At 45.2% G+C, this 25,494-nt stretch overlaps 1 protein-coding gene across 2 annotated transcripts in view; it reads right to left on the bottom strand.

The window, feature by feature from the left end:
* ITGA2B (integrin subunit alpha 2b) overlaps nt 1-21,935 on the bottom strand; it is a 61,947-nt gene extending 40,012 nt beyond the window's left edge. For both annotated transcript variants that reach the window (XM_054995604.1, XM_054995605.1), the window contains exons 1-11: nt 21,736-21,935; nt 18,176-18,306; nt 13,843-13,943; nt 10,944-11,109; nt 8,958-9,007; nt 6,916-6,961; nt 6,519-6,650; nt 5,668-5,715; nt 5,185-5,228; nt 4,345-4,395; nt 4,031-4,083 (exon numbers count right to left, since the gene is read on the bottom strand). In XM_054995604.1, the coding sequence (XP_054851579.1) occupies nt 4,031-4,083; nt 4,345-4,395; nt 5,185-5,228; nt 5,668-5,715; nt 6,519-6,650; nt 6,916-6,961; nt 8,958-9,007; nt 10,944-11,109; nt 13,843-13,943; nt 18,176-18,306; nt 21,736-21,920 (1,007 nt within the window). In that variant the 5' untranslated portion in view covers nt 21,921-21,935. The remainder of the gene's footprint in view (nt 1-4,030; nt 4,084-4,344; nt 4,396-5,184; nt 5,229-5,667; nt 5,716-6,518; nt 6,651-6,915; nt 6,962-8,957; nt 9,008-10,943; nt 11,110-13,842; nt 13,944-18,175; nt 18,307-21,735) is intronic.
* Nucleotides 21,936-25,494: the final 3,559 nt, after the last annotated feature.

Here is a 25,494-nt window from a genome sequence, read left to right as displayed (position 1 = left end):
AGGTCAAATTGATCCTAATCAAAATATGGTGGGAGTTCACTGAGGCAACTCCCTGGCACTCCACTTCCATAACTCCAGAGCTCCTTCTGATCTCTGCAATAAGGCCATTCCGCTCTGCCGGAACAGAATTCCTGCCAGCGCTAGCTTTTTTTGGAAAAGCAGAACAGTGTAAAGGCAGACTGTTAATACTTGTCTGCTGAGTTGTGGTGCTTCTTCACACAAAAAGGTATGTGGTAGAAAGACAAGGGAGCATTGCAAATTCTCAGCAGCATGTATTGTCGAAGGCTTTCACGGCCGGAGAACGATGGTTGTTGTGGGTTTTCCGGGCTGTATTGCCGTGGTCTTGGCATTGTAGTTCCTGATGTTTTGCCAGCAGCTGTGGCTGGCGAAACGTCAGGAACTACAATGCCAAGACCACAGCAATACAGCCCGGAAAACCCGCAACAACCATCTCAGCAGCATCTTTCTGCTTTTTTAATCATGCAGAACAACATTGTATGGAAGCATTTTTGTCCATACTTTAGGGCAAGGAAAAAAAATACAGGGTTGGTGTGCCCTTGTGCGGCCTCTAATATGCCCACCAGGAGCGTGACCTCTGCTGCATGTGTAACGTTGAAAGGGGCTTTGGAATGTTGGCAGGAAAAACAACTTCGCCTCTGGAACCGGAGTTAGAATTCTACTTCAGAGTGAGCTGAGGAAGTGGGCTTTCTGCTTATTGGAATGGGGTGCTAGTGTAGAAGCCGTACAAGGACTGAACTCCTCCATTCCATGAGTGTTTCTATAACATTAAAAAGCAGAGGTGGGGTGGGACCTGGGCCGTTTCCACATGGCTTACCTGTGCTCGTCACATCCCGGTAGATCGTGCAAAAAATGTGGAAGATCCCATTCCCTTGCGCGAGATTTGCATGATAAGCCATGTGGAAAGGGCCCTGGACTGAGGCTGCTGCAGCACAGGGGACAAGGGAGATTAACCCAATCCTCCCACATTATCTGCTGAATAGAAATCACCCCGCACAGATGCTATTTGGCCTAAGAGGGGGAAAACAAGCTTCAACTTGGTGCCTGGATTTCCCCCCTATACTAGGGCTAACAACATTTTGGGTGTGTGTATTAAACTCATTCTCCTCCGGCTGTGGCTGGTTTGTATTTTTTTTTTTTTTAGTATGGTGGGAGTTCATGGAGGTTGCACACAAGGCATGGTTCTCAGACTGTGATTTGAGGGCCCAAAGCAAGGCTGAGTCTCTTGCAGGGAGTCACAAAAGAAGGGAGGAGGAGAACTGGTGATCTGGGAGCACAGAAAGCTCTGGGAGGCTTAACGTTAAAATTTGGGCTTCTCTCAATGCATCTGTGCAATAGCTGTGAAAGGAAATCTGCTGGTCAGTAAATCTATGTATTTATAAAACCTAAACACAAAATAGAATATAATAAACTTGTTTGGAGTTAACTGATGAGAGATTTCTGGGTGGGGGGAGTTGCAGAGTTACTCTGCAAACGGTGTTACGTTTAGAACCGAGTGCCTCTTCCAAACGCTTGGAACGGGGCATTTCAGCCCCAACGTCAGGGCAGAGGCCGGCTTGGTGTTCTGGAATTTCCCCAGGCTGCAGTAACGGCCAGCCGACAGGCGAGGGCAGCAGACGCCAGCGATGGGGAGCTCTGCCGCAGGAGAAAGGAAGCCTGAAATGGGAAGGCAGGGAAGGCCGCCGGTTGGACTGGAGACGCTACAAGCTGCCCCGCCAGAATTCGCGCGTTGATTCGGTACTGTCTAAAGAGAAGCGGAGTGGCTCCCCGTTGGATCTGCGTTGCCGATTCATCCCCAGCTGGGAGTGGTTCGGACTGGACTTCGTTCTCCTCTCTGCTTATATGGCAACGGAACACGCGGCTCTCCAGGACTACTGCGGCTTCTAGCTTCATCTTCTAACTGTTCCTTCCCTCCCCTGCTGCTACCCTTCTGTTTTTGATCTCTTGTCTCCTAACAGTGGATTACAAAAAGATGGGTTCTCTGGCCCATGAAAGCTCAAGCCAGAAAGGTGCCATCACACCTTGTGCTGGATAGCTACAGCAGTATCTTCCAGTATCTAAATAATAACAAATCTTCCAAAATTCTGTTTTGTCAACAAAGCAATGTGCTCGCTTTCAGGTTTACACAGCACTCTTCCTCTAAGGGTGCATTTGTCTTTTCACTAACTCTGACACTATTCAACAACTACTGGATGACAATTTTAAGAAGAGGGTGTCTTTGGATGACTGCTCCGAGTCCCAGCCACCCACTTTGGCCTTTGTTTTAGCATCAGCAGCCCTTTCAGGGTGGAAAAAAATCTCACAACCATGGCATATGCCTTGGTAACATCTAGGTTAGATTACTGCAGTACATGGGGCAGCCCTTGAAGATGGTCTAGAAGCTACAGCTATGCAGCGGCCAGAATGATGACTAGAGTGGGTTGTAGGGACCACACCGCTCCAGTCTTGTCCTATCTACACTGGGTTCTGATAATGCTTCTTGTATGAATGTGTGATGCTGGTGTTGACCTTTAAAGCTCTGTATGGCTTGAGGGCAGAAAACCTAAAGTGTACCTGAAGAATACCTTGGGGTGCTTCTGCCAGCTAAGGCGAGACAGGTGGCAATTCAAGAAAGTTGTGGTACCGAAACAACTCCCTCTGCAGAGGCATTCATGCGTCTCCCTTTATGGTTACCTTTTGCCAGCAAGTGAAGATGTTTATGTTTTGTTTGGCATAACCCTAAATACTTGCTATTCGCCCTCCCTTCCTGGTTGTGTTATGTGTTTGTGTGTTACATGTTTTTATTTAATTGTTTAAATATATAGTTTCAAATGCTTTTCTAATGTCATAGATGTTTTAATGTTGAAATGTTTTAACATTTTGATGTTCTCCACCTGGGGGATTGTGATTGGGTGGGAAGGTGGCATGGAAACGTTTTGAACAAATTAATTACATACATCTGATGCATGTGGGATGGGAATTTTCAGGGTTCCAGTTTGGCCTAAGCCCACCAGTGTATATGCCTCCTAGAACATTTGTCCATGATTTAGGGCAGTGCATAGAATTGAATGCTGAGAACCAGGTCTCGGGTGCCAGGCCTCCGGCGGCCACCGACTGCCTTCTTCCTGCAGCACCCCATGGACTCCTGCCAGGCTCTCTGGCATTGCCTTCATGCTCCCCTTGCTGCTTCCCCTGCCAATTGCTTGCCTACTTAAAATGATTGCTGTGCACAGATTCACAGGGCAAGTGGACCAGAGCTTGTGGAAGTAGGGAGAGGGCAGCTTTAGGCTCCAGGGCCATTTTGAGGTATTTTGTCACCCAACACAAAGTATTTCCCATCCACCCCTGGGCCTGCCCACCAGCACGGCCCTAGCCAAGTTTGGCTAGCAGGTGAGTCCAGGTAGAGATGCCAGTCACCTCACTGGTTACTGATGGCTGGGAGTGAGCTCAGCCCCTGTGCTGGATTGGTCCCCTCCTCAATTTGCCCCACTATCTGTGCCTCAAGCCACAGGCAGAGAAAGGCCAGGTTACTGAATAAAGGCAAAGAGAGGGGGAGGCAAGTCCTCTCACACACACACACAGATTCCCCCCCCCCACCGCCTCCTCTTGGGCAAAGGCAGTGGGGAGGAAAGGGGGAGGGGAATCGCTTTACTTTCACCGGAGCAGGGCCTTCTGCAGATGGGCAAGGATGGCAACTGCCGTACACGTGCCTTCTCTGTAGTGGCCCCCACCCTGTGGAACGGCCTGCCTGAAGAGGTCAGGAGGGCTTTTCGCAAGAGATTGGCCCAGGGAAATACACTGCGTTTCTACATTTAATACCATAACATGCCATATTGAATGCTTTGTTCAGACGAGAGCTCCCTTTCACATTTCTACAATTCATAGTCCTATTATGTTGCTTATTAGATGTATCATCCTCTTTTGGATTGCATCGATTTACATTATTCATCTGCTGTGAGTAAATAAACCTACTCTGAAAGCTACACCAGGTCTAAGCCTGTCAGTCCCGATGCCCCCCTTCTCCACTCCTTACCCATCTCCATTGATATCAGCCACCGCAACAGTGTGCCCAAAATATGAAGCCATCTGCAAGAGGCAAGGGGGTTGAGAATGGGGAGGGAGAAATGTCTGCTTTGCTCAAGTCCAGATGAGGAAGCCCCCAACCACACAGGGGAGGAAGCAGCATCAGGGACAAGTTATCAATATCCACAACATACCAAAGGTCGGCTACTTACTGTGTGCGTGACCCCTGTCTGTCCCAACTTTTGGCACTGTGTCTGGGCCCAGGAAAGCAGGTAGGGTGAGAGAGAGGAGCATGAGGGCATAGTGAGGCTCAGGGGATATTACCTGTTCACTGGGAAGGGTCCACAGGACTTCCTGGAAGGACAAAATTTCTACCTACCATGGGAACAAGGAGAGAGACAGGGAGATTAAAAACTTCCCTTGCATGAAGCACTATGCCTCCTATTTCTCAAGAAGCTGGACTGAAATGGGGAACAGGACATAGGAATTCTGCCAGAAGCATCTACAAGGCAGGGGAAGAACAGCATGGAGGGAGCCCCTAAAATAACAAGGTATCAGCAGATGTGCTCTCAATAGCCAACCCCTATGGCATGGTTGTACCAGGACACGCTTGCATCCACAGAAACTGTTGAGTAATTCATAATACTAATACCCCTCTGAGTGTGCACAGAGGGTGTTGAGCTGCAGTTTAAGACCAGGTGTTGTACCTGGTCTTATTAGTCAGTCTCCGAAACCAAGAGCGCCTCTGAGAATGCACAGCTTGTAGCATTTACTCTGAACCAAGCCTGGATCCAACGCCAGGGTCCTCTCCCTACAAAGCAAGGGCTGTGACATGCAGAAGGCCCCAGGTTCAATACCCAGCACCTCCAATTAAAAGGATCAGGTAGGAACTGATGAAAAACACCTCCAGCTGAGACCCTGAAGACAGTCGTCAGTCTGAGCAGACAATTTTGACCTTGATGGGGAAATGGTCCCATTCAGTATAAAGCAGCTTCAAATGTCCAATGCTAGCTAGTCCGGAATTGGTTGGAGGGCTTCAGTCCATACCCCCCTCTCTCTCTTTAAAGGTTTAACACTGTGCCCCTCCCATCTTCTAGATGCAAACCAGACACCAGGTGTGCTGCCCGCCTTCCAGCCAGCCTCCTGGACGTATCCTGTACTCACCACTCCTTTTGTCAGATTTTTGTTTGGAACGCCCACAACATATTCTGCAAACAGAAGAACCATCTAAGAGGCAGAGGAACCCCCACGAGACCAAGTTCTCAGCTGTTTGGATGTGGGCCCGTGTTGATCCCTACTACGGAATTAACTATTGGTGGGCACCTGAGATTAGGGTACCATGGCTGAAAAGTGTGTGTGTGGGGGGGATCTTAGCATCATAAATATTCATCATGTTGAGAGACTGGAAACTTCACCTTACAGGTAAGCTCTAACGTTTTGGGGAGTCACCGGTTCTTAGAGCAACCCTGCAAAACATGCTGATATCATACTTTCCATTTGATGGAGAGGGTGGGAGGCTCCTCTGGATTAGCAAGAGAAATCTCAGCAAAAGAGCAGCAGGAGGAAGACTCTTGCAAGGGCCTTCCCCAGTCCCCTTGCCTGTGCCCTACCCCAATTTTGCCCTGGCAAAGAGGTCCATTCCCTTACCTGGTGACTGCGAATCTTCATTAAACTCCCCGAAAGCCACTGAATACCCTGGATGGGAGGAAGGACTGGGAATGGCTCCTGTACTTTCCTTATGACATTACGTCTCCCCCTTGATTTCTCCATAGTGCTTGTTTTTGCCTGTCTAGTGAGGACCCGATACAAGCATCAAAGAAAGTTGGCTCTGGTCCATGAACAAAATGTTCAGTCTTTTGACGGTGCCACAAGACTCTTGTTTGTGTTTGTTGCAACAGGCTACAGATCCCCAACCTTGTTGATCCTGTGAGCACTTTGGGAATCTTGGCAGCAGGTAGGGGGCACTACTACAAAACGACTCCTTTGGGGAGGAAGGAAGGGGGTGGTGGGCACCAAGCTGGAGACTGCTGCAATGGACTGAGATAGCATCTTTGCACAGCAGTTAGTGTTTTGGGCTGAAAGTGGCATGTCCCCTTGTGTTCATTTTGTTTCTTATTCAGAATAATAGAATCAGGGTTGGAAGGGATCTCTAGGGTCATCTAGTCCGGCCCCCTGCACAGTGCAGGAAATTGATAACTACCCACACTCTCAGTGACCCCTGCTCCATGCCCAGAAGATAGCAAAACACCGTCAGGATTCCTAGCCAAAGTGGCCTGGAGAAAATTCCATTCCTTGGGAAAGGGGAGCTCAGCTGGGGGTGCCTTTGTCCTGTCTCCCAGATCCAGCACCAAAGGGGCATGGTTGCACGGGCAGAGAGGCGCACAGGCTTTCCTCCTTGCGGAGACTATTCCCTCTGGAGACCCTCTTAGCTAGCACCACCTCTTCCCTCCGCCCCCAGCCCCTTTAGGGTTTGCAGAAGAAAATGACTGCAAACTAACCCCGGTATCCATCCTTGGAACTTTTTTCAGTGTAGTCGGCTGTTGCTTGCTCTCCCCTAACTGTCCACAGCAAACGAGGAAGTTTTGGGAAACTTGTGACCACTGCTGAGAGGTTGACTGAGAAGATCATACCTAGAAGAGAGGTGAGATGTGAATGTACTCCCGGGCCCTGAGGCAATCTGGCTGGGGACAGACGGACAAGCAATCACTTGTGCTCTCTGTGACCCATACATGCCCGATCAGCCCAAGAACAGCTGTCCTTTCACAGAGCACCAGAACATCATCCACTTCACCTGGCATGACTATAGCTTAGAATCAGGCTGAATGCCCATTTGCTTTCCTGTTCCTGCCCCCGCCCCCAGCTCACAGCGTGCTGTAGGAAAATCTAGGGACTTACCTCCAAAGAAATATCCACCAGGTGCCCCAAGCAACAGCCTCCCAGACTGCGAGAAGAAGAGAGGTAGTCAGGGCACAAGGCACTGCCAGGAAGTCACAGGCACCCAGCAGAAAGCCAGCGTGTCTTTCTTGCCTGGGGCATTTTACACAAATGTTGGTGAAACCTAACAGGTCAGCATCTGCCAATGCATGCCAGACCCAAACGCTTTTCCTTCTTGGTTCTGAACTCTCATGGGACTTATGCCAAAAGTAAACGTGCACAGAAATGAATCCTAAGCTGCCCTCCAGCGTACTGCTTTCCTTCCCACAAAGTTTTGGGCAAACCATTATCTCAGGTATATTGTACTTCTGTAAATGGGCATAATCATGATTACCTTGTTGTGATCGTAACCTCCGGGAGTGGCTGTGGCTCAAGGGTAGAGCATTTGCTTTACACGCTGAAGGTCCCAGGTTCAATCCCCAGCAACTCCAGTTAAAAGGGTTATGCGACAGGCAATATGAGAGACCTCTTCCTGGGAAGCTGCTGCCAGTCTTAATAGACAATACTGACCTTGCTGGACCAGCTGGTCTGATTCAGAATAAGGCAGGTTCACATGTTCAAGATGATCAAGCCCATAGCCAGCAATCGTATGGCAAGGGGCATAATGGAATACTGCAGGGTGTGTGTGCGTGCGTGGAGATGTAAATCACTGAAACTGCAAAACACTAAATATAACTCTAAGATGTTTAAAGCTAGCTAATTTATTAATTTAAATTGAATTGTAAGTGTGGTGGTGGGGAGCAGGTACTAACAGAGGACAATGGTTCTAAGATGACCCACTCCCAAACAGCGATTGTGGGCGTTTTCACACGCTCAATGCCTCCGGAAGATCGTGCAAAACTCACGGCATGAAGCCGCACAATCCTGTTTAATTAAAGGGGATTGTGCTGGGAAATCGTGCTAGGAAGACGCTTCATGCTGTGAGTTTCACGTGATCTTCCAGATGCTTGCGGGTCTGTGTGAAAACGGCCTGTATCCATCCTACATAGCATTTTAACACTCCCAGACAAAATACAAATTAATTTGGGTCAGTAAGAATATTTCATCCAGCAACATAGTCAGTAACCGAGGCCGCCATCTTCCATGTACATACATGGGCGTGGGTCTCACATGGGCGCGGGGCTTACTTCTGAATAGACATGCACTGGATTGTGAGAGTAGCCTAAACAGCTAGAAACCTGACAAGGGTAAATGCATCCTAGCCTACAGACACATAACACTATTTCTGCTCCACCCTAGCAAAGCTGAGATGTGATGAGAATTCCATGCCCAGCATTTTTTGGAACTTAATTGTCAGGCACATGGTGGCCCAATTTGGACTGGAACCACATGGTACATGTGGCTTGACCCTAGCACTAGACCGTCCTGGGAATGCCAATATGGTGGTATGTTCATGAATGAAGCAATTGCTATAAGGAAAAGAATGCCTATGAAGAAGAGAAAGGACGAAACGGGACTGGACAACTTATACTGGCAAAACCTGTAGGCGTGGCACTTGTAAGCTTCATGGCTCTACAGACATCTGCAGGCAATCACACAACAAGTCCTATTTGAACTTTATTACTTGGGTCAAGTCATTGTTGGACATTGTGCACTTTAGAGAAGACTTGATATTGTTATGTATTGTAACTGTACTGCTTTATATTGTTTTGATTCTTTCATGAGTGTACATGAGATTCTTTCCCACCAATTGGATTTTTGATATTATATGCTATTGATTATTATTGCTACTGATGACTAATTATTGTGATACAGACTGTTGATTCATATTGATAAAACTGAGCACTGGTTGCACTTTATATAAAGTTTACTCTATTGTAATAATGGTCCTTGTTGAATGGGTACTCCAGAAAAGTGGTTTTGAGTTGGTAGCTTCTGAGATCTGACAAGATTAGGATCTCCTGGTCTATCCAGGTCAGAGATTGGGGCTGATATAGGGAGCCATATTATGCCCCCCGGGGAGCATTCTAAAGCTCCCCCACCTTTCTCCTTGCAAGACTCACCTCTGAGACGGCAGAGCTGAATCCAGCTTCACAGTAGCGCTTATCATCTCCTGAGAAAAAGAAGCAGAGAGGGGGAAAGAAACAAAATGATCAGTCTTGGGGCTGAAGGAAAGGAAGGGAATCCCTGCAGAGACAAAGGGACACTTTATCCAACTAAGGAAAGTGTGGTTGGCTTGCATTCCTTCCTGTTCTCTAAAAGTTACCTCTGATTCTGTTCCTATGGTAACTTTGGAGTGGGGGGGGGATACTTGGCTTTCCGAGCAGGGCATTGTAATTATGTTGGAGAGAGTAAAATATGTGTGCACAGCACACCTCCCCGATTTTGCATAGGCTTAATACAGAATTCTGGGAACTGCTGCCCCACAGCTGTCTGAGCTGGGTTGGCCTTGATGCTAGCCCCAGAACTTGTTTTGAATCCCTGCAGGGTAAGACAGATTCAGTGAAGGAAGACATGGCTCCTGACCCAGGGTTGTGGATTACTTGCACCTGCCTCCTCTTTTCCAAAAAGTTACCAAGAGCCAGGATTTTTGAACCTGCCATTTCAGAGTTTGGGGCTCCTCTTCAAGATCTCCAGGGGAAGGAGTCAAATCTAAATGGAAAGGGTGGTGGCAGCTTTGGCTTGGATGGAGAATATCTGCATTGAAGCTCCTAAATGATTCCCTGAGAATATCTGCTCCTCCCCCATCAGGATTTACTCTCTCCCACTGAGTAGTAAAGCTTTGCCCCCAGAGCCTCAGGAGAACCTCCACATAGCTGTGACTCAGTGACATCCTCTCCACTTTTGTGAGCTACGGCCTTCACACCCTTCCCCTTTTCAACTTATTTCACCTTCTGAATCCCTCTCTACAACTTCTCCACTGGTGAGCATACAGAGAGCCCCAGGCTTATCCTTATACTTGCAGCTTGCTGTTGCGGATCATAAGGATCTATAGACTATGCTGACATGAAACGGTGGCAGGCTTCAGAGGTTTGGAGGAGAATGGGTGCTGTGATTCCACATCAGCCTGCCCATATTACCCACAGCTCACTGGTGAATCAGACGATTAGGATGAGAACCAGTTCAGTTGCATCCACATGGCCATGATTTTTCAGATTCCTTCCACTGCTAGTGTTAGCCACAGAGTATCTACATGAGAGTTTTATCCATAATGTCCTTGCCCCACCTCTTAAAGCCACCACTCCCCACCTTCACCTCATACCACCAGAGGGCTTTTCAAAAAGTCAGTAATTGATATAGCACTATAGCATGGAGCTACCGTGATATTTCTTCTTGATTTTAAGCTATAGCAGTCTGTCAGTGACATAAAGGAAATATCGCCGATGTGGGTGGGACCTGCAAAAATGCACGCTTTCTCGACCATCTAGCATGCAAAGGTGCTTTTTAAACTGCAGTCTTCTCCAGAAGACCATACCAAACCCATTCTGAAAGATCACAGCAAAATGGGGAAAGACATAGAAATTGGAAAACCAGGGCTTTTTTTCTGGGGAAAGAGGTGGTAGAACTCAGTGGGTTGCCCTCAGAGAAAATGGTCACATGGCTGGTGGCCCCGCCCCCTGATCTCCAGACAGAGGGGAGTTGAGATTGCCCTCCGTGCCGCTGAGCGGCGCGGAGGGCAATCTCAACTCCCCTCTGTCTGGAGATCAGGGGGCGGGGCCACCAGCCATGTGACACTTTTCAAGAGGTTCCGTAACTCCATTCCCCCGCATTCCCCCTGAAAAAAAGCCCTGTGGACAACTAAGGGACAATGTTGTGTAGATGCCAGTTTAGACACAGAGCTAGAGCAAAACCTCCATGTGGAAGCAGCTTTCATCAGGACCAGAAGTGGACGACAAACAGCCTAAAGTCATCTTACAAACAAAGCTGATGTGGGAATATGTAATTAGGACCACATTTCTAAGGCAAAAGTTCCAGAGAGCATCTCTCCCTTAAGGCCTGGTGTCCCCCTTCCCTCCCCACACCCATCACTACACTCAAACTGTACTCACCAATTTGTGCATCCCTGTACACTAAGTCCACTTGGGTTCCACGGCATGGGGAATATTCGACGAAGTGCTGGAGGCTCCTTGTGGCTACAAAGCAGCTACCCACAGGGGTCTTGGTGGCCTCGTTATCGCCATCAATGGCATTCCAGTGCAGCAGAGGGGCACAGGCCTGGTAGGGGGGAGCGGAAGCAAGTCGCATCATGTACCATACAGCATCGTTGTCATAGACAAAGATTTCAAAAGCTTGTGAATAAAGTACAAGTCCAATATCCCTACCAATTGACAAATGTTGTCACCTGCTGTCTCCAAACAGGCAAATTTTTGACACAAAGATTTAGATCTTCACAGATATGCATTTTGGCATACAAAATGATCATGCAAAAGGTTAGAACATCCTTGTGTCCCAAGGTCCAGTTTCTCCCATGCCTAGGCTCCTTCCCTGGGATCCAGGCCCTCTGGTTTTGGAGGATATATACAGGCTATGTGTAGACTCCCCCCTTTTATGTGGGGAAGTTAGCACAGGGTCAGACTTAAGCCCTGCCCCTGCATTGGAAAGTGGTTCAAAGGAGCCCAGGAGATACCACCTTTCAAAATACAAGATGAGAAGAGCACACATTCAGAAACAGCTGCCTCCATTGAAGAGGGGTGCTTAGTTTGGAATGTCCCAATAGATCATGGAACCTCCCAACATTATACAATTGGACCAAAAGTACATGGCAGCCATTTTGTGACTGCATCCTCCCCATCAACCATTTTGTGGTGCTCATTCCCTGATCTCAAAATTCTGGAAGTGCTTACAGCCTCTACAAAGTTGGGGGACTCCTCTAGGGAAACATGCCTTATGACATGTTAGCAATAAAAACAGACCTCACAGAATATGCAAAAGAGCAGGCTGTACCCTGCAATGGCCCCTTTATTCAACAAAGTGCTGTAAGGCTCCATGTGTGTTCACTACAGAAGATGTGCTTGCCCCACCTCATTTGCACTTGAACATCTGGAGACCCAAGGGATGGGGGCTGAATCCTAAAGTGAGGCAAAATCTACCAGCTCACAAGGCAAGACTGATAAAAAAGCATTGTCAGTATGTCAATACCCCAAAAAGCAAAACAGGGAGTTTCTCTGGAAAACAAAGTCAGCTGGGTGGTGTGCAAATTCACTGGGAATTTCTCCTGCAAAAACCCATTAAAATGAATGGAAACTGTGCAAAAAAGGCTTAGACGCCAATCCACAGTCTGAATGAGCAGTGGCCCATTCTGGCCTTCTGACCCTTCTTGGTAAGTGTAAATAAATTTGCAAAAGGAAAAATATTCTTATGCAAACTTATGGTTTGAACTTGCTCCTTTCCCACTGCAATGTTCTCCATAATGGACAATGTGGCATTGCAGCTGCAGGCAGATGAACATTTTAAGCATGGTAGGACTTGCTTAATAGCACAATCACCAGCAGCTGGGAACCCTTTTTTTCTTCCAGAGGAGTTAGTCTGTAGTTGCAAAATAGTAAAGAGTTCAGTAGCACCTTTAGGACTAACCGACTTATTTGTAGCATAAGCTTTCGAGAACCACAGCTCTCTTCATCAGATGCATCTGACGAAGAGAGCTGTGGTTCTCGAAAGCTTATGCTACAAATAAATTGGTTAGTCTTAAAGGTGCTACGGGACTCTTTACTGTTTTTTTCTTGCCTTGCTATAGGCACTGATCAAACTAGTTCTGTTTCAAACTGAACTAGGGAAAACTCGATTCCTCCTCTCGGAAGGGGCTGAAAGTTAATTCAACAGTCATATGTGTGGCTGTTGTAGGTGGCTATTGGCTAGTGCCATGGCATCACTTCCCTGTTCTTTCCTCACCACATAACACCACCCCCAAGCAGCCTTTTAAAGGTTTGTAAAAGCTTCGGATCAGGGGTCATTAGTAGAAAAAGAGCTGGAGGAACTCATTAGCATAACTCCTTAGCATATGCCACGCCCCTTGACATCATTGTCAGTGTGTCATTAGCATAACTGATCTGCATATGCCACACACCTTGACATCACCTATCCTAGCTGTTTTGGACCCAATCCTGGCCATTCAGTGCTGAAATTGGGCCCAAAATGGCAAAAAGGGGCTGAAAATGGCTGAAAAGGGGCCCAGAATGGCCAGGATTGGGCTGCTGCTGAGCCGAAATGGGCCCAAAATGGCTGAGAATCAGGTGGCTGGGGCCACCTGTCATGTGACCTCTTTGGGGAACTTCCCGAACTGCGTTCCTGCGCATTCCCCCTCAAAATGAGCCCTGCTTTGGATATTCTTTTTGTAAATGCATATGCACCTTGAAACCCAATTAAACAATTTAAGATAATTTAAATATGTTCAATGGAAATTATCAATTGGCTCAACCGTTTATTTCAAGGAAACTTCTGGAACAACAGAAGTGGGGGAGTGGGCCAACGTGCTCTATTGAAGAATCCTCAGCATCTCTTCAAACTTCAGTTCTCAATCAAATATGCCAGTAGCATAGTGGTTAAAGTGTTGGTCTAGGATCTGGGATAGCCAAGTTCAAAACTTCACTCTGCATGGAAGTCCACTGGGTGGTTCTTCTTCACTTAATAATTGTTCTCCTTCATCTAGCACTACTGCCAATACAAGTGTCAAGAAAAAAGGCTCCCTTCCCCAGAGCCCAGCTTCCCCTCCTCCTTCATTATGCTGTGGGACAGGATTTATTACAAGAATATTACATCAGCAGTTACCCTTAGAGCACGCATCCTTTCTCCAAACCAGATAAGAATGTCCAAACGGACCCATCAAAAACCTTTCAAAGGCAGATTTTCATCTCTTTTCAGAACATTCAGGTGAATTTCTGATTTGTGGCAAACTTTTTCTCTCTCCTTAATGTCACAGTTTCTTGGAACTGACCAGTTTGTAATACCCACCAAGATGTTGTCTTTCCAGGTGCTCACAGATGCGCCAAACCACTGCTTGGATTTGAATGTTTTCACAGTAATGATTCTACTCATTGCCTCGGTCTGGTCACCTAGTTATCAGCGGCAGCATAGAAGCGGCAAAAAATGAATAAGGGAAGGCAGACCAACAGACCCCATGCCCTTTTCTCTCAGAAGTGGCCCATTCATGGACGTTCTGAGTGACCCAAGAATGCAGAACCATGTGACCCGCCCCCGTCATTTACCTATCCAGCCCCCCCTGCACATCCTCATGTCTACTTCTCATTTGTTCTTCCGCCCCCCCACACGAAATAAATCCAACCTAGAAGCTTTTTAAATTCAACACAGAACAGTAACAATCTTTAAATAGTAACAGTAATAAAAATCCAACAAGAAAGTCCCCAAAAGATAATTTCAGACAACACACTATGGGCTTGGATCCAGCCAGTTTTTCCACTGGAGATAGAGGAAGGAGGGGATCCGCTTTGACCACCCAGAGCTTACGCTGCAGCTCACAGGACCTGTGCAGTCCAGAGCCACATAGGAGGGAAGCTATAACAAGGAAGGGAACTGGGCAAGATGGGGAGGAAGCTGGCTAGACCCAACCCACATGCTGCAAATGCTGAGATTAACAAGGGACACTAGAATTATGACAAATATACCATCTACTGGAATACTTCAGATATACTAACTCAACTAAATGACTCTTGCATTTTGTCAGCATGTTCCTGGAAGTACTTTCTTCCCTAAATTCAAGTCTGAAGAAGGGAGTGAAATTCTCAGAAGCCTGACATTCTGTTGCTTCCAGGCCTTTGCCATACTGGGATGCTAGCCTTTTATGAGGTCAGCTTAATAGACTGCTTTGAGTAAACTGGCTTATTTCTAGACTTCTAGTATTCAGTATGTTTGGAGTTTGTGGCACATCACACCTCAACTTTTAGGGTGACTTGGAAATCCTTTGGCTATTTTGAAGGTGCACTTTACATCCTGTTTTGAGCAAGAACTGTACACATGCCCTAAGGCCAGGTTTTTCAAGTAATCTGGGAGTTGTGGGTTACATGTGTACCAGCTTTCATCTTCTGCTCATGTAGGATGACTCTGAACCATTTATGGGCATCCTTTGAATCTCCTCTTTTGGGAGAGAAATGCACAAAAGTCTTCATTTCAGAATTTGACTACTGGGGGATGGGTGAGTCTTGGATTACATGAGCACTAAAATTCAGGTCTCTGCACCATTGAACAGTGCCCCAACATTTTTCATACCTGATCAGTTACTAGAAGCTCATTGTCTTTGTCTAGATGCACGAATGCAACAATAATTTGCAGATAAGGGGACTTGGAGCCCTCGATTAGTTTCTACTAAGATAGGAATTTTCTGTGGGAGGAAGGAGTTGTTATTCCAGCAGATGATTCTTTTCTTAGGGGAAGGAAACTACTAAATCCAACCCGAATTTCTTAATGTTTCTCAAAAATAATACCTAACTTTTAATCAACTACATAAACAAATTAAAGACAATTTGAGAGTGGTAATTAATGCAGTAGAGTATTATGAAAAACATCCAGAGAAGGAGGCTGGCTTTTTTTTTTGTGGACCCAGAGAAGGCATTTGATAATTTGAACTGGGACTTTATGACTGCAATTATGGAAAAAATGCAGATGAGCAAGGAATTCATTTATGCAGTGAAAGCAATATATAAAGATCAATGTGCAGCAATTGTGGTAAATAACGAATTAACAAAAAAATTGGAGATAAGAAAAGGCACGAGACAAGGATGTCCACTATCGCCATTGTTGTTTGTAATGGTATTAGAAATTCTATTAAGGCAAATACGGGACGATGACAATATAAGAGGCATGAAAATTAAAGGTTTCTCATATAAAGTAAGAGCATTTGCTGATGACGTGATGGTCATAATTGAAGATCCAATTCAAAATATGCCGAAGTTGCTAAACAAGATAAAAGAATTTGGAGATCTTGCTGGGTTCTACATTAATAGAAACAAATCTAAGTTGCTATGTAAAAATATGACTAAGCAAAAACAACAAGAATTAATGAAAATTACAAATTGTGAGGTAGTACATAAAGTAAAGTATTTGGGGACTGAGCTCATGGCGAAGAATATTGATTTGTTTAAGAATAACTATGACAAGTTGTGGCAGCAGATAGATCATGATATGATTAAATGGAACAAATTAAACTTGTCATGGTTAGGTCGAATTGCGGTGATTAAAATGAATGTGCTGCCAAGGATGATGTTTTTGCTGCAAACAATACCAATAGTAAAAGATAAAAAGCAATTTGAAAAATGGCAGAGGAAGATATTAAATTTTGTGTGGGCAGGCAAGAAACCAAGAGTGAAAATGAAGATCTTGTATGATGTCAAGGAAAGAGGTGGACTACAATTGCCTAACTTGAGACTATATCATGAAGCAATTTGTTTAGTTTGGTTAAAGGAGTGGATGACATTAAAGAATCATAAACTACTGGCGTTGGAAGGTTATAGAAAAATATTTGGATGGCATGCGTATTTATGGTATGACAAAGTCAAGGCAGATGCTATGTTTTTGCATCGTTATGTGAGACGGAATTTATTCATTGTTTGGCAAAAATATAAGAGGTACTTAAATGAAGAAACCCCATTGTGGATTGGACCAGCTGAAGTTGTTAACTCGAAAATGGCGAGGAGTGGTTGACTTATAAAGAAATCTTGAAATTGGAGCAAAAAGTAGTTATAATTAAAGCAAATGAGGAACTACCATTTTGTTATGGGTGGTTCCAATATAGACAAATTAAAGATTTATATGACTCTGATCGCAGGAAATCAGGATTCAGAACAAAAAACTCGGAACTAGAAGAGTGTTTATTACAAGAGGGGAAAAATGATATCTAAAATGTATAAAATTTTGTTAAAGTGGTTTACTGAGGATGAAACAGTTAAAGTGCAAATGGTAAAGTGGGCTATAAATTGTAATAGAGACATCACAATGGATACATGGGAGTAGTTGTGGAAAAATACATTAAAAATATCAACATGTACTAATATAAAGGAGAATGTATATAAAATTATATATAGATGGTATTTAATGCCTAAGAAATTAGCTTATGGGAATAGGCAAATGTCAGAAATGTTAAAAACAAGAAGGTTTGTTTTATCATATGTGGTGGACTTGTGAACTGGCTAAACAATTCTGGGGAAATATTGTTGAGGTTATGTCAGAAATATTGCAGAAAAAAGTGAACAAAAACCCAGAGTTGTTGTTGCTAACGCTAAGCATAAGTATAGAAGAGTTTGCGATCCAAGATAGAACACTAATGTTTTACATGACGACGGCGGCAAGGATGGTATATGCACAATTATTGAAGACTCAAGAAATACCAACAATAGAAAATTGGATCCAAAAATTGTTGTATATGGCTGAGATGGACAAGCTGACAAAGAAAATGAGAGAACAAGAGTCTGAAGAATTCTTTATTAACTGGGGGAAATTTTAATTGTATTTGGAAAAGAAGCGGGATGTCAAAGGGAAATTATGTATATTGGAGAATTTTTAAAGGGGGGGGGGGTAAAGTGATCTTTACGGAGGGAATATATATTTGCGAGTTTAAGATAAGAGAATGGTATTAAGAAATAACATTCTATTTTAAATAATATAACAATATATAGTAGATATAATTAGATAAGGGTTGGAAAACTGTTGGAAGTCTACAAAGAAAAAGGGGGAGGAGTGGTTGGGGGAAACTAGGATATGGGGGATAACAGATTATGTATGAAATGACTTATGTATTAACTCACCCAATAAAAATTTATCAAAAAAACCCCTACATAAACAAACATGAATCACACAAGAATAAAAACTGGCCAGGGGAATCTCTGCTCCTGGGTTTTCTGTCCAAAGCTCTCACACACCTTCCATTCCTTGTGGGGAGGCTGTTGTGAGGCCAGGGCACAGTGTGGTGGCATGTACACACGCTTTGACCAAGTGCACATGTGCTGTGTTTGGGCCCCTCTCTGATCACTGCAGTGTTTGGTGAACTTTTCTGTCTATGATCACTGTGCATGTGAATATGGTTTATTTCCTTGATCCCAATTCCTTCCCTCTTTTAAATTTGTATTTATTTATTGCAAATGGCCACATTCTCACATACAGTGATCACTCAATGCCCACCACAAGGCTCCCTTGCAATCTCAGGATCCGGGGATAGCTCATCCCTGCCCATACATTGGGAGCCTTGCTGATGCCACCCGAGAGAGCCGCTTCTTGTCGTCTGTTTTGGCCTTATCATTACTGGAAAGCATCCGTCTTTTCTCCTGAGATCACTCACCTTTGGCATCAAACTGAATGGGGGTGCAGAGGCTGCCACTGGCCTTCCAGGGACACAGGTAGACAGCACCTGCCTCCAACACTCCAGGCTGCGACGTGTTGGCCCGAGGGGCCCCCACAACTACATTCATGCTAGAACAAAAAGACAGACCAGCATTGGACTGCAGTTCATCTCCTCTTTTGCTCAACTGGCCATAAAGCTTCAACAGATCTGGACCCGTTGCAAGAGGTTTGCATTAGAAAACAGGTCAAATTCTAGAGGAAAGCTGTGCTGCTTTCCTCCAAAGTTGAAGAACTTTGGTCTTCCGAAGTAGATTCCTTTCACAGAATTCTCCTCTCCTAGAAAATACCTGGTGGTTCAAATGGAAATAAGCATAATCTTTTTTATTGAAAATTTTATATAGCAGATTAATTTTTTTTTTTTTAAAGCAAGCTGTGAATTTGTCCACATCAGTTGGGACTGTCCGCTGGTTCCTTTTTCTTGATTGAGATGGCATGTAATCCACTGGGCCATAGCACTTTGTAAGTCACTTGCCTCTGGGAGGAAATTTGAGGGGTCTGCAGTTTATCAATGTATTTTATGCAGTTTATCAATGTATTATCTGATAAATAAATCGTTATCTAGGCCCCAGAAACCTAATTAAAGGATTCCAAGTTTGGGCCGTTAGTAGAGTCTATTGTTAGGCATAGGAAGTGTGATTAAAGGTGGTTGTGAGCTCGTTCTGCTGGCTGGTGTGTGTGCAGGAATGAAATTAATAAAAGCAGGGCTTTTTTTCAGCTGGAACGCAGTGGAACAGAGTTCCAGCACCTCTTGAAAATGGTCACATGGCCGGTGGCCCACCCCTGATCTCCAGACAGAGGGAAGTTTAGATTGCCCTCCACGCAGTGACATGGAGGGCAATCTAAACTCCCCTCTGTCTAGAGATCAGGGGGCGGGGCCACCGGCCATGTGACCACTTTCGCCAAGGGCAATTTAAACTTTAAAAAACTACCCCCTTGTTCCAGCTGACCCAGTGATGTCATTGTGTGGTCCTGAGTTCCACCACTGAGTTCCACCACCTCTTTTCCAAGAAATAAAGCCCTGAATAAAAGCATACACTTGGTTTATATGTAAGAAAGAAATAAGAGTTCTTTATTGCAGGAACTCCATACTCTGATAGGAAAGGAGGAGAGATAGATCCTAACTACCTATCTAGTCTAAGGATGGACATGGATGGCAGGGCAAGGCCTGCATCCATGCTGCCAAGATGGAGAGAGGAGGAGAGATGTTGCCTGGAACAAAGGCAGGAAGAGAAGGAGAGAGAGGGAGGAAGTCAGGAGGAGGAAATCCTGAGAATAGCAATCTACATATTAAAGGACAGTCAGAGCAGTAAACAATAGTAAATTGCAAACAGGGTGCCCTGACCTCTCTATCTTTCTAACTCTTTGGTTTGTCCCCTCTGGAATCTGAGAAGAGGGACAGCGCTGGATCCTTCTCTTCCAACATTATCTCCCTCATGAGAGGGAGAACAATTTGTCTTTTCTTCCTCAGACACCAAAATATCTTGGGCCATCTCTGACCAGCTATTGGAGAGAAAATGAACTAATGCATTCACCAGGCAGCCTCGCCCACTGACGGAACACCTTGCGTTGCTTGCTACGCCCAAGCCTCAAGGAGCCATGCTGAGGCAGTGAGAGCAAGTCCCTAGAGAACATTGTCAAAATGATCTGCAGCTAAACAGTCCCAGGGACTGATGAGGCATGTGGTAGCTTTATAGACGCACGTGTGGCCAGGGCTTTTTTTTCTGGGAAAAGAGGTGGTGGAACTCAGTGGGTTGCCCTCGGAGAAAATAGTCACATGGCTGGTGGCCCTGCCCTCTCATCTCCAGACAGAGGGGTTTTTAGATTGTCCTCCGTGCCGCCAAGTGGTGCGGAGGGCAATCTAAACTTCCCTCTGTCTGGAGATCAGGGGGCGGGGCCACCAGCCATGTGAGCATTTTCAAGAGGTTCCGGAACTCCGTTCCACTGCGTTCCTGCTGAAAAAAAGCCCTGCGTGTGGCTATATTAATTACAAACACACCTAAAAAGTCAAGTGATTGTGTCTAGCACGAGAAAGGCTTTTATAGCTGTCTATACTTTGGAAAAAGAGAGTGGGTCCTAATTTTAAAAAACATTTAAATCAATACATAAAATGTAAAAACTCTGAAAATACTGTAATGAAGTTGTTAGTAGCCATTAAGAGGAAGTGAATGTTAAATGAAAAATGTAATAATGCGATCTTCTGCATACATCACACCTCATTGAAATCCAAGGGACCTAATCCTGAGTAAACATGCATAGGATTGGGCCTGCATACCTAATAAACAGAATAAATTATTAAATATATTTTTATCTTGCTGTGTCTAGAAACCAGACCCAAAAGCAGTGTACATAGCGTCTCAAAACAATTCCACTAATGTACAATATAAACATTAAAAATCAAGGGAATCAGCCCACAAACAATAAACCAACTAACCCAGGGTACAGTGAGTTTCAAAAACTTGGTTATACAGCTCTGGAGGAAGTTGTGTAAAGAAGTGCTGCTAATTAAAAATCTCTCTTATTCGCCAGATCACGCTGTTAGAAAACACTGGAGCAGTCAGAGAAATGGCCAATGCTGAGGCAGATCTTGATTAGAAAGCATTGCTAAGAGGGCCAGGAGGTGGTCTAGCACAGCATTCTGTCTCTAACGGGGCTGAGAAAGATTATCAGTGAAGTAGGAAAGCTCACACTTGGAGGGATCAGTCGGTCTGAGGTAGAGAATTAAGGGGGGAAGAAGGAGGGGGGACCCTGTGGACTCCCTTGAGGTGCTGGAAGAATGGCAGGATATAAAGAAACTCAATAGGACAGAACTGAAGAATAAGCCAAACAGAGAATCTTATTCAGGGGATGTTGCAAACGTAAACACCTAAAATCAAGGCTGGTTCTCTAGCCAGGCCACCCAAGCAACAGTGAGAAGGGTGCCAATGACGCAGGGGGCTGGGCTCTCTCCCTGTTGTATGTGGTCTATTATTCCCTCCTGGGCCCACATCACCACCATCTAGGTCCAAGCTCTTGCTGTGTTGCCACAACGATAACAGTTGAGCAAGCCTGGGAACGGATGGGACCTTGCTTGGGGAACAAAATGCCTTGAATCAGCCTCGCCTAAAAGTTGAGGCATTTTAGTGTGCAAAAAAGATCGTATGTATTTGCATGTATTTATTTATCTCCCACTTTTCTCCTCAGTTGGGAACTCAAAGTAGCTTAGAACATCCTTCTCCCCTACATTCACTCACAACAATCACCCTGTGAGGTAGGTCAGGCTGTGTGTGTGACAGGCCCAAGATCACCCACCAAGTTTCCGTGGCAGAAGTGAGAATTTGACCCTGGGAAGTCATGGGAACAGAACTTGTTCACACAATGAGTCAGGAGGCAGAACACAGATCTCAGTGGCCTACTCTATCCCAAGTTGTTTCTTCTTCTTTGGAGGTTCCCAAATTCCAAACGGAACATTTAAAGTGAATTTTGCATCAGGCCTACCCCGATCTCCATTACTGCTCGTACCTGCCTCTGTTGTCCTGATAGAAGTCCAAGGCAAACCCAAAATAGCTTCTGCTGGGTCCAGAGAAGACTGTGGGATTATCTGTGTGCAGGTTGAAGGTCCATATAGGGGAACTGAGGAGCAAGACCCCCACCAGACAGAGCCAGAAAGGGGCAAGAAGTCCCAGGCAATCATGACCTGCAGTCATCTTCAAATGACTCCTCCACCAGGCGTTCCACTCCCAGCACTAACACAGGCTACCACACCTATTTAAAAACCACCATCATGACACACTTCCTAAATGCCTTCCTGTTCACCACGACTGCTGAAAGCCATATATCTTATCAATAAATGCACAAGTTTCCGGGCAGGCCTCCCCTCCCTCAACCAACATGCATCAATTACATGTCAGTTGCCACCCAGCAGGGTCAGGCATAGATGCACATGTTACTTTTCCCTGCTATTACACATCTGTGATCTCCCATGTACACTAAGAGCATGAGTGACAGGCACAAGTTTCGCAAGTATTTGTGGGCAAGGGCTACTAGGGCTTAACTGCTTTTGCTTTGGCAGCCTCCTTCCCCTAAAGACAGATATTTTGAAGTTGGGTGTTAATGCAGTGAAAGGGGGAAGCAAATCTGTACATTATTTTTTCCTATGCTGAAGGGCAAAACGTGACAAAACAGCTCCCTGGCCCTCTACCTTATGGAACAGCTTGTTTGAAGAAGTCAGGGAAGCTCCCACTTTCCTAACTTTCCACAAACTATACAGTTATTCAGGAGGGCTTTCATACACAGGTAATAGGACTGCACTAAAGAGGTTTAGATTCAGATTTTTGTATCCAAGCTCTATTGCACTATTTTATTGAATATCCCATGCTGTTGATCGTATTTGATATACACTATGTAATCCACCTTGAGTCTCAGTGAGAAGAGTATAACATAAATAAGTACAGGAACCTCGTGGCACAGAGTGGTAAGCTACAGTACTGCAACCCAAGCTCTGCTCACGACCTGATTTCGATCCTGGTGGAAGCCGGGTTCAGGTAGCCGACTCAAGGCTGACTCAGCCTGCCATCCTTCCGAGGTCGGTAAAATGAGTACCCAGTTTCCTGGGGGTAAAGTGTAGTTGACTGGGGAAGGCAATGGCAAGCCACCCCGTAACAAAAGCCTGCCAAGAAAACATCGGGATGCGACATCCCCCCATGGGTCAGTAATGACTCAGTGCTTGCACAGGGGACCTTTACCTTTTTAACAGAATCCTTAGCCCTCATTGGAACCAGTTTCTCAGGAAATGCCCATAATGCTGGGCACAACTCTGCCTCACCAGTGAGCACTAGAAATCCTTAGCACCCACCCCCTGCTTTGTACTGGTCTAGAACCAAGCCTGGCTCGGCTCTCCTTACATGTCCAACGAAGTGGGCCCATGCACACAGGAGTTCACCTTACAGTGCATTTTTAAAGAAGGGGCCACAAGACTTTCCCTGTGCTTTTGTCACGAGGCTGGCTCTTTTCACGCCTAACCTTCATAGCCTCAAAGGATAGAAATGTATCTGGATCTTCTAAACAAAAGCTCAGATGCTGGATGCTGAATTCTGCAGCCAACAACCCTAGTTTGAGAGATTATGCAGACAGGAAACAGCACAAGGACCTTTTTAAATTCTTGACATCCCGGAAAGTTCTCTGAACTCATTTTAACACTGAAACCGCCAAATATGCAACTGCTCTTGAGAGTAATGCTTAAATGTAATTCTGTGTTTTTGAGTTAGGTTAGTGGACGTTCAGGAATTAAACAGATCCTGCATTTTTGCTTACTGTGGTTTTCTGTCCTCCAAGAAAATGCAGCTGCATTCCTAAACAAAACTTCTCATAATCACATCTCGTAATATTTACAGACTGTCTTCTGAGCAAATGTACAGGACAATGCCTTATACTGAGTCAGACTATTGGTCCATCAAGGTCAGTATTATTTTTTCCCATACTGCTGAAGGGGAAGTTGAGTGAAACAGTGCCAGGTGTATTGACAAATGCGAAAGGTGGTTCAATTTATCTGTAAATTCTATTTCTAGCTCACAAATGAAGAAAAATCTTGTATCACCACTCTGAAGGAAAACCAATACTATCACACATTGAAGGCAATGCAATCAGTTTCCATGGAATTCCAAGAGAGGCCTGGGACAGTAGATAGATGTCAGCTATGAAGCTCCTAGTTCTAATCTCTGCCATGAATTTGCTAGGTGGCTTTAAGAGATTGACTGTTCTCTCAAACTAAGATTCTTTACCTGCAACACAGGAGCATCAATAATAATGATGCATTTTCTTGGTGGAAAGAAAAGTGAAGTGGGCCATGATTGCAGTTAGTTTACAAGCAACGAAATGTTTACAATAAAATCCTACAGAGTTACATCCTTCGAAGTCCATTCAAACGGGCTTAGAGGAGTGTAAACCAATCTAGGATTGGACTATCAAACTACCAAATAGTTCCAGCCAACCAATTTACTTGAACAGACCTCCCCCACTCCACACACGTCATCAAGCAAAAGAGAGGATCACCTTGAATTATTACAATTATGACCAACAGTAAAAAAACCCCCAGTGTGTGTATCTCTTTTGTTATTGTTGAGAAATCATCTGACATTCAGAATCGACTTCCTTTGGGGTGAACGTATTTCAATATAGAAGGCCGAAGAGATGCCTTTTCCCACAGGACGTGTGTGTGGAGACGTTAAGCAAAGTGGTGGATGCTCCATGTGTGTTTTATTTAATAAGCAAGTATAGGAGAGCACGCTCCACCTAAAAGTTAAAACATCCCCCCAGATAGTTTTTTTCCCTGTTAATACCTGAAAACAGTTTTTAAGGACTCAGTATCCCAGTCCTATGGAATGAAACAGAGAAATTATTCCTCTAAGCAAGCACAGAATTCTTCTCAGCCCATTTAGGTTTATATACAAAAAAGGTTACCAAGGACCTTCTGCCAGTCTTGGTTACTCTGCAGGAGGGCATTAAGATCATTTCCGGCTTCACATAAATTAAGAGAAGCACCTCTTATCAGTCCGATTCAGCTGCCTCATCCCTGGATGCTGAGGAAACCAAACAGGTCTATATCAGGAAACACAAGAACAGCCACAGCACTGGGAGTGGAGATGGCAACAAGACGGGCAAGAGGGTCAGATCCTCCCTTCGGACCCGTTTCTTCCATAGCCCCACTCGCGCCCTTTCAACCATCATGGGATAGAGAAAGAACCTTCAGCAGGCCTTTAAAGGGCAACTAACAGCATCAGAGCAGGTACCCTGCTTATAAACGTTTCTCTTGCCATATCATTCTTTCAGAAGCCACAGGGAAAGGCTAAAGGGGCAGCAGCACATGTGCAATCACTCAGGAGCCACTGAATGGGCAGAATTTTTTCCTCCAATCATGAAGGACCGAAGCAGATGGGTCAGGAGAACTTGCCGTATCTCACAAGATGTCAATGATAGTTTTGCTCAACCAAAGTTGCCATTCATGCGTACCAAGGTCCAGGAGCATGATGGGAAAAATCAGAGCCACGAGAAGCCAAGAGAAGATCAAGTCACAGTACACATGGGAGTTGGGGGATAGATGGGAGGCCTTTTCCGGACGCAAGGAGAGGCCTGGAGGGGAGTGAGCAGAACAAGGGAGGGGGAGAGAGAAGCAAGTTGAGCATGTCCTGAAAAGCAAGTCCATGGGCCGGAGGGGGGGAGGCAGACTAAGAGGACTAGAAACTTGACACTGATGCTTTGGGAAAGAGACACATACAAGCTTGC

Source organism: Eublepharis macularius, chromosome 12 (assembly GCF_028583425.1).
Source record: "Eublepharis macularius isolate TG4126 chromosome 12, MPM_Emac_v1.0, whole genome shotgun sequence".
Taxonomy (NCBI): domain Eukaryota; kingdom Metazoa; phylum Chordata; class Lepidosauria; order Squamata; family Eublepharidae; genus Eublepharis; species Eublepharis macularius.
Note: the sequence above shows the minus strand (reverse complement) of the source record. Positions and strands in the feature narration are given on the sequence as shown.